Source organism: Mytilus edulis, unplaced genomic scaffold (genome assembly GCF_963676685.1).
Source record: "Mytilus edulis unplaced genomic scaffold, xbMytEdul2.2 SCAFFOLD_109, whole genome shotgun sequence".
NCBI classification, from domain to species: domain Eukaryota; kingdom Metazoa; phylum Mollusca; class Bivalvia; order Mytilida; family Mytilidae; genus Mytilus; species Mytilus edulis.
In genome coordinates, this window is record NW_027267952.1 from 57,688 (window position 1) to 71,869 (window position 14,182).

The 14,182-nt window shown below is 34.8% G+C and overlaps 3 protein-coding genes across 3 annotated transcripts; 1 reads left to right on the top strand and 2 right to left on the bottom strand.

Moving 5' to 3' along the window:
- Window positions 1-1,245: 1,245 nt before the first annotated feature.
- On the bottom strand, window positions 1,246-2,430 carry LOC139506298 (uncharacterized). Its single transcript, XM_071295440.1, has one exon. The coding sequence runs from the start codon at window positions 2,428-2,430 to the stop codon at window positions 1,246-1,248; it is 1,185 nt and encodes a 394-aa protein (XP_071151541.1).
- A 225-nt stretch (window positions 2,431-2,655) lies between these two features.
- On the bottom strand, window positions 2,656-9,117 carry LOC139506299 (uncharacterized). Its single transcript, XM_071295441.1, has 2 exons — window positions 9,071-9,117; window positions 2,656-5,483 (listed from the first exon to the last, which is right to left on the bottom strand). Exon 2 carries the CDS (start codon window positions 5,446-5,448, stop codon window positions 2,656-2,658), a length of 2,793 nt encoding a protein of 930 aa, XP_071151542.1. The 5' UTR covers window positions 5,449-5,483; window positions 9,071-9,117.
- On the top strand, window positions 5,951-7,276 carry LOC139506300 (uncharacterized). The gene has a single exon (XM_071295442.1). The coding sequence runs from the start codon at window positions 5,951-5,953 to the stop codon at window positions 7,274-7,276; it is 1,326 nt and encodes a 441-aa protein (XP_071151543.1).
- Window positions 9,118-14,182: the final 5,065 nt, after the last annotated feature.

Consider the following 14,182-nt stretch of genomic DNA (forward strand, 5'->3'; position numbering starts at 1 on the left):
TCACGTTGGATAAGAATAAAACCCGGAATGTGCACTACTGATTACAAGTCACGTCTTTACACTGAATCCATTGGAAGTTGAATGCAAACTGATTGATGTTTAAATTTAGATACATGATTTTTTTTATTAGTTTTTATTGTTGTTGAACTAGCTTTTAGTCACTGCAAGTACTTTAATTTCTTTACTTTGTGTCTTGTGATTTTGTTAGTTGTTTTTGTGCATTGTATGGAATACAACTGATTTTTTAAATAGTTTGTGTGTACATGTATGTTGTGCTGTCCCAGGTAAGAGGAAGGGTTGGCGCACACATCTTTCAACCATCCGCTTTTTGTATGATCCTATCCCGAGTCCGAAGCCTGCAGTTCAATGGTTGTCGTTTGTTGCAGTATATATATTTGTTTTCAAATTATTGTCTTGTACATAAATCCGGTCGTTAGTTTTCTCGTTTGCAGTAGTCATCCCTATGAGACTAGACCACTTTTCCCCCATAGACCCAATGTTAAAGCCGCCATTTTGTTTGGAGGAGGGAATTTTCGACAAGGGTCAAGTGGTCATTTTTTTTTTATTAGTAATATAATTAAGGAAATGTTGTGTTTCCTTAATTAATAATTAGTTATGACAAGTAATAATATTACTAAGTCTATTAATTAAATTGCTAATTACTATGTAGCGTCGACATTGGTCAAATGGTCATATTGATTGATTATAGTTTTAGACCATGGTTGTTTGGTCAGTTAAATGGCGTATCAGAATTTTAAGTGATGGTTTAATCGACCAAACATACAAATATATGACATTGTCATTACAATGAAACAAAATAATTTAATTAAGTTATTTGATCATCAAATTAATTAAATAGATAGATATCCATTCGTTTGTGTGTTTGATTTTTCTTTATTTTCCCAATTGATTAGAGACTTTTCTTTTTGAATTTCTTGAAGTTCAATATTTTTGTGATTTTATTTTTTTGGTGGTCAGTTATAGATGATTAAAGATGATTGCATCTGTTAATTAAGTCGAATCTAAATAGTAAAAATGTGATCCTCGCTTCTTGTGTGTATAATCTTAAAGATTTGAAGATAAATGTGTTTCATTTTGTGCTTTCATTGTTGTTTGAATATTTTTTCGGTATATGTTATATATACGCAGTAAATAAATAAACAAAATAGCAAACAGTTTGTTTAAATCATATTTTAATTGAAAAGCAATTACATTCATCTATAAAAGATTAAGAAGCTACACATTCTAGTATCCATAAGGTTTTGTAATGAACTTTTCAGTGATAACTCTTTTGTCAAATACAATTTTATAATCTTTACTCTCTCTACTTGTTATGATTCTAGTGTTCTGTTTGTCTCTTGTAATCTTGTTCTCGTCCCAAACAGTTATTTTGTCATCTTGGCTGCCATTAGTAACCATTTCACGCACTGTTTCAAAGTTGATACTTAAAGCATTTTTATAGTTTAGCGTTACACCCCGAACTTTACAAATTGTTTGATTTCCTCTATCATCAGGTTTATGCAATTTGTATGCGTAGTTTTTTGGACCACCTGTTACAAAATGTGTAATCTTGTTCTCGGGAACCTCATCCGTAAGATCTCCGAGGTAGTCCCCTAAAGACGGCTCCCATTCCCCTTCCTTTACAGTGAAAACAATAGAATCAGTATCAGCGTAAAGCACCCGCTGTCCTAATTGTTCCAAATAACTGTATAATTTGAGTCTAGCTTGAGAAGTTGTATAAGCCGCTAACACGACGTTAGTTCTTCCTGATGACTCAACAAATTCCGCTTTATTCCTCCAACGCATTTCCACCATTTCATCCGTTACAAAGTTCACACCTGTAACTTCTTGTTGATCACTGGTCAGCATATCGAAAAATATAGAAGGATCCGATACATAATCGACCTGTGGTAAATTTGTCCGCTGTCCAAACTTACCCCAAAAACTATTTAGCATTAGTTTTGCCAGTGCGCGTAACCCAGGATTTTTTTCTATCTTATTGTAATCGAGTAGAATGCCTTCTTTCTCATAGTAATCCTGAATGTAATGTTGCCTATGTTCCTTGGTTATACACCAACTAGGCCAGCCACTTGCCTCTTGCTTCATCTTCAGAAAAGTGTTTATGTACTCTGTGAAAATGCCTCCTGTTTTTGAAACGGGGTCATATTGCGCAACTTCATCGAAATGCCAGACTTCATATATTGTACTTAGTATGTATCCCTTATTTACTGCCATCTTTAGCTCATCTGTCACCCATGTTCCGGTAAAAGACCTTTCTTCATTGCCATGACGGCACGTTGTTTGCTGTTTTATCTCAGTACATGTTCTGCACAAGGAGAACATCAGTTTGTTGTTAATTTTAGCGGGTAACACTGGAATATGTAGGCCTCTAGGTGGATAAACTTTACATTTGATTAGTCCTTCATACATCGTTAGATCATCAAAGTTTTCTGTTACTATTCTAGGATGCCCTATTACAGCTTTGCCCGTTTTGTTTATGTACGGGTAAAGCGAGGTTACATCGTAGTATTTGATAGACTCATCAAAGGACGATTCGTGATATAAATTAAAGGCTTCTGTCCTCCCTCCTGCAAAGGCATCTCTTGGCTCTAATGGAGTAACAATATCCAAGGAGTCGATGAACTTTTTAATGTTTTAGTCTTCTCTGATATGTTTGTCAAACTCACATTCCCAAATGCATGTATATATGTAACCCTGTTTTTCAATGTAGGTTTTCTTTTCCATAGTTTGATGATACAAATCCTCCATTGATAACTTATTGACAGTGTTGATGGTATGCTGTGTGTAACAGGTTGGACATCCATGCCAAAAACACCCATGATATTCCAATACTATCTTTTCACCCTCGCTGTTCTCATAAAACCCATCTACTCTGTATTGGTCAATTATCTTCTCTCTACCGTTTCGAGCGTGTTGAATATCCACCCCCTTTGTTTGTGATATATATTTAATCCATTGTATGGCTTTTACAGAGTGTTTCTCTTCAGGACGATATCCTTGTGCTGGTATGATGCCGATAGTATCAGCACGTAAGAATTTAGTGCGAAACACCAAATTACATGCAGAAGCTATAGTAATACAAGTTTCAAACGGATCAATACCTCCATCTCCAGTAGCTGATTTAGTCATAGACATAAACAATTCTCGAAACCTTAAACAACATCGTCTTAATATATCTACATCAGATCGGCAGTATTTCAAAAGTTCCTTTTGGAAATCAAACATGACTTTCACGTTAGTTTGATACCATTCAAGAAAGTTTTCTCTGTCCTCTGATTTCATTGAGTCTGGGTTATAGAACTTGACATCTGGCAGCTGATTAAGAACGCTTGTCTGGTTTTCTTTTCTGTTATACAGATGTGGAAAGTATCCTTTCTGTAGTTCTTTGATACCAAACATTTTAGGCAGTTTTGAAAGCGCCATGGGTAGAAAATTAAGTGAGTCAATCATACGTATGTTGCATGACGGGACTTCGATAGACATGTTTTTTGCCCCACTCGGAACAATCTTTGGGAGAACACCGTTCTGGTACAGGTATTGTAGAATGTGAAAAGAATCATATCCTTTGAAATTGTGACAGATCACTGTGGCGCCATTATTTTCTCCAGAAAAAAGCCATTGACAAAAATCATATGTCGTATTCATTCCGCTGAAAATAAGTTCATTCTTTCCACAATTTTCACATACACTAAGTGGTGTCAGATCCTCTTTTAAACACTCTAAGCATACTTGTTGTACAACGCATAAGTTTGGTTTGTGTTCATAAGTTCCACATTTAGATTTTTTACAATTCTTGCATTTCGAGGTGCCTCGTTCTGGTTTAAACCCGTCCTCACATTCAACTAAATCGTCTTGAGTGCATTCGAAATCAAAGAAAATATAAACTTGGTTTTTGGTGTCATCCTCATCTACAGTGTCCATATCGTCATTTAGAGTGTTTTCTGTAAATTTGTCACCTTCAACCGGCAACATGAAACAGAGATGTCCAACTTCGTAGAAATCTTTACAAGTCTTGCAATATATCTCACCACATATATGTTCTTTTTTGTGCATTTTCTTATTAATAGTTTGACTGCAAATCTTGCATCTAATGTATGATTTGCATGTAGAGTTTCCTTTCCTGGTAGTCTGTGCATGTAGTCTATAGCATTCTTCACCATTGAAATGACGGTTACAGTCGTTACAGTATATCCAGTCGTCATCTTTTTTTTCGTGAATTTTATGGCATGATGTACAGATGTTATTGCAACGGTGTTCCTCTTTATGCTGGTATCCCTTTTTGCATGTGTGGCAATAATAATTACGGGATAAGAAAGCAGGCATACTAGTAATCACATCAAAGTGTTCGTCGTGAAAATACAAATAAATCTTTTTTTCTGCCTCTGGTCCTTGGAATATGATTCCATTGAAGTGTTCCTTTGAAACAACGTGTATTTGATATTCTGGCATCACTGCTTGAAACTTTTTGATTTCTTCAATTCCACATTTATGCAGAGGAACATGTGCAAGAGTATGTAAATCAGTTGCTAGATGTTCTTGAATTTTTCTACCTTGACGAATACTGTTCCATTTCTCATGTTTGTCCAGATTTGCTTTTGCGGTAACTAATGCCCTGGCACAACATAGATCATCTTTATTTCTTATGGTAAGAATACATTGCTTAGTTTTCATAAATCGCTCAAGATCAACGTATTTTCCTTGATTTCTTGTTCCACCAACAGGGAGTTCAACGTGTGTCATCTCTATTTCAAGTGAATCATCCAAAACAAATTGTTCATACGACTGCAATACCCTCTCTATTTCACGTAGTAATGTTTCAACGGACAATTGAGATACTTTCATAAACGGTATTGTTATAGGAAAGTCCAGCTCAGGACATTGAACTGACAATCGAATAAGATCTGTTGATTGCATAAACTCTGTTATGTTATTGATAATGGATCCAAACAAAAGTCGTAAAGTTTTCAAAATCTGTGGTAAATCCTGCACTTCTAATTCTTTGAATGATACTTTGTAACGAGTCGTTGTGGTGTTGAATTTAGGTATAGGCTGAGTTGACAATACACGTAGGTCATAAAACTGTTCCGGGTTGTCTTTCCTTGTGATGTGTCGCTTTAAGACTGGGTTTTCATCATTCGTGGCTTTTCTTTTTAATCCTCCTCCTGTCTGGGTATGTTTTTCTTCTGTGTGACGCTGTAGATTATCAATTCTTGAAAACAATAGACCGCATGTTTTACATTGGAATAAAGACCCATCCCGATGTCGCAGCATGTGACGATCCAGATTATCCCTACGGCCAAACGTTTTCTGACAAATTGTACATGGAAAAGTATCCTTATGTCCAAATTGTCGACGATGATTGATTAACATCCCAACTTTGGAAAATGATGTACCACATTGTTGACATTCAAATCTATTAGGCATCATTCTTTCCTTGTTGTTTAAATGTAAATGAATGGATTCTGAAAAAACAAATTATCTTAAATAGTAGTATATTTACCCATAATGCCGTATTATCAAATATAAATATATAAATTGAAACACTGGATAGATATATCAGTATACAGCTGCCTTCGTGTGAGAACAGATGGACGATAAAACGTGTCCCGTATGTAAACTTCAATTTTCTAGAAAAGACGTTATGATTCGACATCATAGAAACAAACATGGAATCACTGAACCATATCCGCAGAGCAGTCATGAAGACCCGCCGCCGCCGCAGAGGGAAGGAACATCACCGCCGCCGCCGCCGCCGCAGAGGGAAGGAACATCACCGCCGCCGCCGCCGCCGCAGAGGGAAGGAACATCACTTCCGCCGCCGCCGCCGCCGCCGCAAAGGGGGGATCAGCAGCTACCGCGTAATGAGGATATGCCTCCGCCGCCTCGGAAGGAGGAAACAGAACACTTTGTTTTTAAACATCCATTCACGATGACGGTGAGCGGACCAACATCATGTGGCAAAACATTTTTTGTGAAACAACTTCTTCAAAATTTAAGATTGATTCAGCCCACTATTCACAGAATACTATGGCTATACAGACGTTGGCAACCACTCTACGACGAAATACAAAAGACGGTTAGACCATATGTTGAATTTATACAAGGAATACCAGTTGATTTAGAGAAGAATAGTTATATAGACCCAAGTGTAAGAAATATGATAATTTTGGACGATTTAATGTCAACATCAGCAAAAGATCCTAGAATCACAGACTTGTTTACGGAAGGTAGCCATCATAGAAATCTATCAGTTGTAGTATTAAATCAAAATCTTTACTTCAGTAAAGATCCTACACAGAGAAGAAATTGTCACTACTTGGTATTATTTAACAACCCTGTCGATAAACAACAGATAATGACTTTAGGCAGACAAATGTATCCTGGAAAAGGACCATACTTTTTAGAAAAATTTGAAGAATCAACTAGTCAACCATTTGGCTATCTTCTTCTGGATTTAAAACCAACGACACCCGAAACGAACCGACTGCTTGGAAACGTTTTACAGCAACAATCAGCAAAGACCAAAAAAGTCATTCCTACTTCAAATGATATAAGAACAGTCCAACATTCACCCGTTCCTTATTCTTACGAAGACGGTCCTGGTGAACAGACGTATGAAAAAATGCCCTCCTGTGACGATTGTGGAGTAGTGCTTGACAGCATGCACGATTTACAAAGACATATCAAACATTGGTGTCCAGAAAACGAATATTTGAAAAGGAAAAGAGACAACGAAGACCTAGGAAATGAAAGTCCTTCAAAAAAATCAACCTCAGAATGGATTAAATATGATAGTGTTTCAGACGATGGTAGTGAAGATGTTAATATGGACGATAATGAAGGATATAAAAGCCTATTACATGAAGCCATTGATACAGCGAAAGATACTTGGGATACAAAATATGACAAGTACGTGAAAGAAGGTATGAATGAGGAAGATGCAATTCAACGAAGCAATGAAAAAATAAGCCATATTGTTCAACGTCAATTTTTTAAACGCTATACTGAATTGTTGAAACTGATAGTTCCCCTAGATGAAAGCAAAGTGCACTCTGACATTGTACAACAAATTCAGGATATTGCTGAAAACGATACAGATTACGAAACTCAAATTCGGCGTATTCTCATGAAAAAGCGTCATCAATTTGATGAATTATTTGATGATGATTACTTTGAAATAAATACTGACACTGAGGATAATGACGATGAGGATGATGAAGAGGACACTGACGAAGATATACAAGAGGAAGACTAGTCCTTTATAACGTACTGTATAACACGCGTTTCATTATATCCATTTTGATATTTGTGTTGACAACATGTCTGCATGGGAGAAATATCTAAAGGAAATTTACTTCATTCCGTCAAATCCTGCCAGTTTTTCTGGACCAGACAAACTTTATAATTATGTACAAAAAGAAGGGAAGTACAAAATTAGTAAATATAAGATACGAAAATGGTTACAAAGCCAAGAACCATACAGTTTACAACGACCATTAAGGAGACCACAGAATAGAACGGAAATTGTTGTTGCTGGCATAGATGACCAATGGTCTGCTGACCTTATGGATATGGTGAAGTTTTCAAAATACAACAAAGAATATAAATACGTATTGGTAGTCATCGATGTGTTTTCAAAGTATTTATGGTTACGAAAACTTAAAGATAAAAAAGGCGAGTCCGTGGCAACTGCATTTCAAGACATATTTAAAACAGGAAGAGTTCCAAATAGAATAAGAACGGATATGGGACATGAGTTCAAGGCAAAGAGAGTTCAGACAGTTTTTAAAAAGGAAGAGATTAATCATTTTTATGCGTTGAATGAGGTCAAAGCATCAGTGTCCGAGCGTGTTATAAAAACAATAAAAGCGAAAATATATCGCTACTTTTCGTACAATCAGTCTTACAGCTACATAGATAAGCTTCAAAGCTTTGCAGATGGATACAACCACACTATTCATAGCACTATCGACATGGCACCCATAGAAGTAAAAAAAGAAAATGCTGAAACGGTCCGCTTATCGAAATATTTTTCAAGACCACATTCTGGAAAGTTAAAGAAAATTTACCACTTCAGGTTTAAACTTGGCGATCGGGTTAGACTTACATATTTGAGAAATATTTTTTCTCGGGAATATGACGAAAAATGGACGGGTGAGGTATTCACGATATCCGGACGATTCTGGAGAAGCATGACACCGTTATATCGCATCAAAGATTACCATGGAGATGAAATTTCTGGATCCTACTACCAATCTGAACTCCAACAAATAAACGTCAAAAACAATTCCTTGTGGAAAATTGAGAAAGTGTTAAAAACAAAAGGAAGAGGACCCTATAAACAATATTATATCAAATGGTTAAATTGGCCAACCAAGTTTAATTCATGGGTGAAAGCCAGTGATGTTAAAGACTTTTAATCTAATTGTTTTCTTTTATAATTGTATTACAAATAAAAAATATCAAATTCACAGTGTATATTATTTTTTTTTTGTTTATTGATAGTATATGTATTTTCTCGAAAATATTAACTAATAATCATAAAAAAGATAAATATACATGAAAATCTAAACATTTCTGATGCCCTTTACGAGAAACGTTCAGAAGATTTCACGCTGACTCCTAAAAGGGCGGAGTCTCCCCTCGATAAACGAGACCATGCATGTGTAGGATCGGATGAATAGTCAGACTCATAACAGTGGACAGGTCATGTCAAGCACCAAACATCCGCTATTGGCTAAATGACCTCAACTAGAGCCTCATTCACATACATGCACGTGGAAATCTACTCTAGATGTTCATGTATATTAACCTTGAAATATAATTATTACTTATTAAAATACGTATGTTCATTAATTAAGTTAAGAATTTAATAACCTTTAAGAAGCACCCTTATATCAACAGAGGTGGCGTGTTGATATCTATTCCAAGGCAATTGCGAGCATAAAGGACCACACTCTCTGCCATTGGAACGGAGTTACTCTTTCTAGTTAAAGAAAATTAGTTTATCTCCATATATCAGAATATTTTACGGTGTTTAAATACTTACAACTATTTTCAGTTCGAAATGACGTGGTGGTTCCTTGGAACTTTAACTCAAGAGACATGAACTCACCTGAGTTTTGTCGTATTTATAGTGGTTCGTGGACCGGTTCACCAATAGGGAAAACAACTCTGATGTTCACAAATTAAAAATCCATTTAAATACGGAATTACATAACAAACAATATAAATAATGACATTTTATTACACTTATGTAGAAAACAATCACGAAAAAATCGTTTTAACACAGATCTTAATAAGAAATCAACATTCATATCCTCCTTAATCCCCCTTAAATTGGACTGATCCATTTTCCCCTAAATTTTACCTGTTCAGTTAAATATGTCCGCCATGTTGATAAGTCGTGTTTTTATTGCTGCTACCAGAAAATCACATTTTAACATGATTAAAATTGATGGATGTGCCCAAATTATCGGATAACGTTAAATATTTATTCATGGAATTGATTAGCGTTAATAATTATCATTTATTTCACATGGATTAATTTTAGTGAACAGTTATTATCGTAACGGGGGATCTCTCTGTAAAAACAACAACAAATCGTATCGGTTTTGGTCAGGTCTACCGATTTCTTTTATACTTCTTTATAAATTACATTATACGGTGTTTTGTGTGTGTGTGTGTGTGTGAGGGTCTATTGTGTGTGTGTGTGTGAGGGTCTATTGTGTGTATTTTCTTTGTTTATTAAGTCTTAATTAAAAAAAAAAAGATACATTGCGAGAATCGGTCTGAAATTTGTTAATCTATGTATTGGTATAAACCGGTATAATCCAGTTATTGATAGCGTCAGTTTAACATGGTCAAAATGTAAACATGACCCAAGTTATCACTTTTTGATTATATTCATTTGAAACAAATGTCTCTAATTTACAATAATCGATATCACCCGACTTTCACAAACAAAACAAAAAAAAAACAAAAAATAAATAAACGTTCACTGTCAATGAAAATAACATTTACACAAACATCTATTTATACTCATGTAAACATTGAATGTACGGTTCACTTAGTAGGTCATATAAAATACGGCAAAGTTGAAGAAAATATTTTGGAATACGTTGTACATGTTTTGAAATACAAAGGATGGCATACTGTTTATTCTTTAACTGGTCATCAACAACAACAAAAAAAGGTTTTGTCTGGATTAATTAATTGGGTCAAACCCTATTTACCCGAGTAGAAATTAATCAATTTAATATGAATTAGACTTTGTCATCATGGAATATTTGATTAAAAATTAATCATTATACTTAATTACATTATTATTTGTCATAATTAATTATTAATTAATTATTAATTAAGACATAATTAATTATCAATTAAGAAAACACAACATTTCCTTAATTATATTACTAATAAAAAAAAAATGACCACTTGACCCTTGTCGAAAATTCCCTCCTCCAAACAAAATGGCGGCTTTAACATTGGGTCTATGGGGAAAAAGTGGTCTAGTCTCATAGGGATGACTACTGTTTGCATTGTGTTACATTTTGAATTTCGGGGCCTTTTATATGTGTTGTGGGTTTTGCTCATTGTTGAAGGCCGTACGGTTACCTATTGCAGTTGCTAACCTGTTACGACGTTTGAACTCTGGTGGAGAGTTGTCTCATTAGCAATTATGCCACACTTCTTTTTTTAATTATTCATCAAGCAAAGGGATCGAGCAACCTGTCATAAATGAGAATGACGATCGGATTGTGGCTTCGATAAATTGAACGCAAAACCATCCTACATAATTATCCAATAACGGCCAAGCAAACAGTGACGGCATCTATCAATCCTCCGCTATTGACGATTTTACATATATCGCAATGAGCTCGTACCACAGTTATACTCGTGGTCAGCTCTTATACTTCTTAAAGGACACCCTGCCAGGCTGTCTGGCTCAGGAATTCGATCACCTTAAAAGCGTTTGAAAGCATTATTCAAATTCTAAAACATTTTTCATAAACAATGTTTATATGAAAGGCAAATAAAAAATGAGATATGATAAGATAAATAAACTAGGAATAAAGGAAGGGGTTAACAATGGTTAAGAAAGTAGAATGATACGTGGTCTTAAGTACGTACGTGCATTTCTTTGTTGAGATTAACATATAGCATAGTTAGAGAGAAAATTTAATTTTATTTGGTTATTACTGATGAACACGAAAATATTACTTTTGTCATTACCATAGACCAATTTAATTTTCCATTTTAAAAGCTTATCAAGAAATGAGGATGACTGTATATAATATCATTTACTTGATCCGTGTAATTTGGATTCTTTTGGATAGATATGTCATTGACAATCATATCTCATCTCGTCATAAACACTCAACGTCTTCTCAGCGGTTGCAAAGTACTTTTTCTAAATCAATTAAGTTTTAAATCAGGATAACACAGTCACAAAAGTATAGTAAATAGTTTTCGATATCACAAACTAGTTAAAACATTTACTAAATGTTATCATCGGTATAAGGACATCATTCGAAAATATAGCTCAACATGCAGACTTCTTATACGTTCAGGTATTTCACATCCAATTTTTTATGGAAATATTCTTTATAAAGCACAAAGGTGTCAGTATTCACCTCAAAAACTAACAAAACCTTTGAATAGACTTATTAAGAAGGGATATAGTTACGATACTGTTTTCAGGTCATTAAAGATTGCATATTTTGGCGTGAATATTGATTCCCTTATAGGGTCTTTACATCGGAACTAAACACATTTATTCAAAAACCAGTTGTTGGCATGACACGGGTTATGTTCTTCTCATATATGTTATGATGGTATGATACTAAACCCCTAACGGGAAGGATTGTGCCTGATGTTCATATGATGAAATCATAATCTTTCGGTCAGTTTAATTGAAGTCTGGAGCTGGCATGTCAGTTAACTGCTAGTAGTCTGTTGTTATTTATGTATTATTGTCATTTTGTTTATTTTCTTTGGTTACATCTCCTGACATCAGACTCGGACTTCTCATGGACTGAATTTTAATGTGCGTATTGTTATGCGTTTACTTTTCTACATTGGCTAGAGGTATTAGGGGGGGGGTTGAGATCTCACAAACATGTTTTACCCCGCCGCATTTTTGCGCCTGTCCCAAGTCAGGAGCCTCTGGCCTTTGTTAGTTTTGTATTATTTTAATTTTAGTTTCTTGTGTACAATTTGGAAATTAGTATGGCGTTCATTATCACTGAACTAGTATATATTTGTTTAGGGGCCAGCTGAAGGACGCCTCCGGGTGCAGGAATGTCTCGCTACATTGAAGACCTGTTGGTGATCTTCTGCTGTTGTTTTTTTCTATGGTCGGGTTGTTGTCTCTTTGGCACATTCCCCATTTCCATTCTCAATTTTATTTCATATTAAAAGACAATTTCATAGTTTTATAACATTGTCATTTACACTGTTCAAATGTCAAACTTTGTACAGCAGAAAAGCTGATTGCACATTAGTGACAATTTGTCACGCCCTCATGAATGGGCGTACGTCCTATCAAATACTTACCGAAAGCTTCCATTAAAATTATTTTACAGTATTTTCTAAAAAAAATAAAAAAAAGTAATTCAATTTATTTTGCGTTAAATTTGCAATGGAGCCACGGATTCGTAATCTTCAAAAATAGTTCACTAACGGTTGATAAAATGTGGAAAGCTCTATTTTGACATTTTGAGATACGAAGTACTTGTTTTATGTGTAAAGAATTTTAGACTTTTAATCAGTTGGATTTTCAATTTTAATAAAATTTGTGTTGGGTGTTCTTCTTTTCTTTAAATTTATATCACGATTCTTTAATATTTCCCATTATCTTCTGATATTTTTTTTAAAATGAATAATTTAAAATTGTTATACGATATGCAAACATTTAAAATTTTATTCTGCGTTTATATATTGCATTGAAAGTAAAACATCTAACAAACGATAAACATTACTAGAAGAAAATGAGCCACTCTTCCTCAGATTGAGTAGGAATATGTTCGTTATTTGATTTTATGAGTTTAACAATCGAAACCCCTTAAATATCGTCTCATGACAAGCACGAAACGTGGCGAAACTGAACTTGCAACAGCGGGCGATGATTTCTAATCATACAATATTCTTGCAATGGATTTTTAAATGCAATGTAGAACTTATCAATTTAGACATTTCTTATACCGAATTACTTCTTTGTTTAAACTATAATACACTATTTCATGGTACACCGACCCGAGCCTTGAAGTCAAAATATGGTAATTGTTTCATGATGCATTTTAGCCATCATTTGTGACTTTCAGCAAGTGACATTCCCTGTTGATCGCATTAAACACTGCACAATAATAAATTAACATAAAAAAATATACGTTTATACGTGAGCTTAAGAACGATTGAATGGAGTCGGGACTAATTTAATTATTTTCTACTGTTCCCCTTTATCAATCGATGGGCATTCCATCCCCTTTTGAAATTACTTTATCGAATATGAAGTCACTTGCACGAAGAAGTTTGTCTGATTTGAAAATACGTATCCCATATCTCACGGCTACATGGACACACACAGTATACTTATTCTTCATAATATTTTTATGCTTGAAACTTCGTTTTTAGATGAAAGAACTTTATAACTATACATTGCAATAAGCATATCTAAAGTACGTCGACACGCAGCTCATTTTATGAAGGAATGTCAAGCTGTCACTACTGCTAGTATCCAATCAACTGTTCTATCGCACAGAGAAGCTCGAAACAATGAAATCTATAAAATGATATTCTCCTAGTTTAAGGACACTGTTGTATCTGTATCTAAGCGTATTGTACTTTATTGTCGGGGTTGTGGAAAACTGATTCAAAATTAAGTTGATTTCGACAACGAGCTTTGTAACCGCAGAGAAAAGTCAAGTGTAAGTCGGTGCGACTTTATCCACCAGCAACACATGTCCACAAGCTATGACAAAATTTCGGGTACGTGAGGAGACTTTCTTGCTCTAAGACCGTTGATATTTTCTTCATTATGAGCTAGAACTATTTTCGACCTTGGCGTCTTTTTTTTAAGATTTCGTCAGTGATGATCTAATCACTTCAACGTTTTTACAAAATATTCGTTCCCGTGAAAATTAAGAGTTGTTTAACTTTC

Excerpts from the sequence above, each read along its gene's own strand:
- LOC139506298 (XM_071295440.1), bottom strand. The coding sequence starts at position 2,430 with ATGTATGAAGGACTAATCAAATGTAAAGTTTATCCACCTAGAGGCCTA.
- LOC139506299 (XM_071295441.1), bottom strand. The coding sequence starts at position 5,448 with ATGATGCCTAATAGATTTGAATGTCAACAATGTGGTACATCATTTTCC.
- LOC139506300 (XM_071295442.1), top strand. The coding sequence starts at position 5,951 with ATGACGGTGAGCGGACCAACATCATGTGGCAAAACATTTTTTGTGAAA.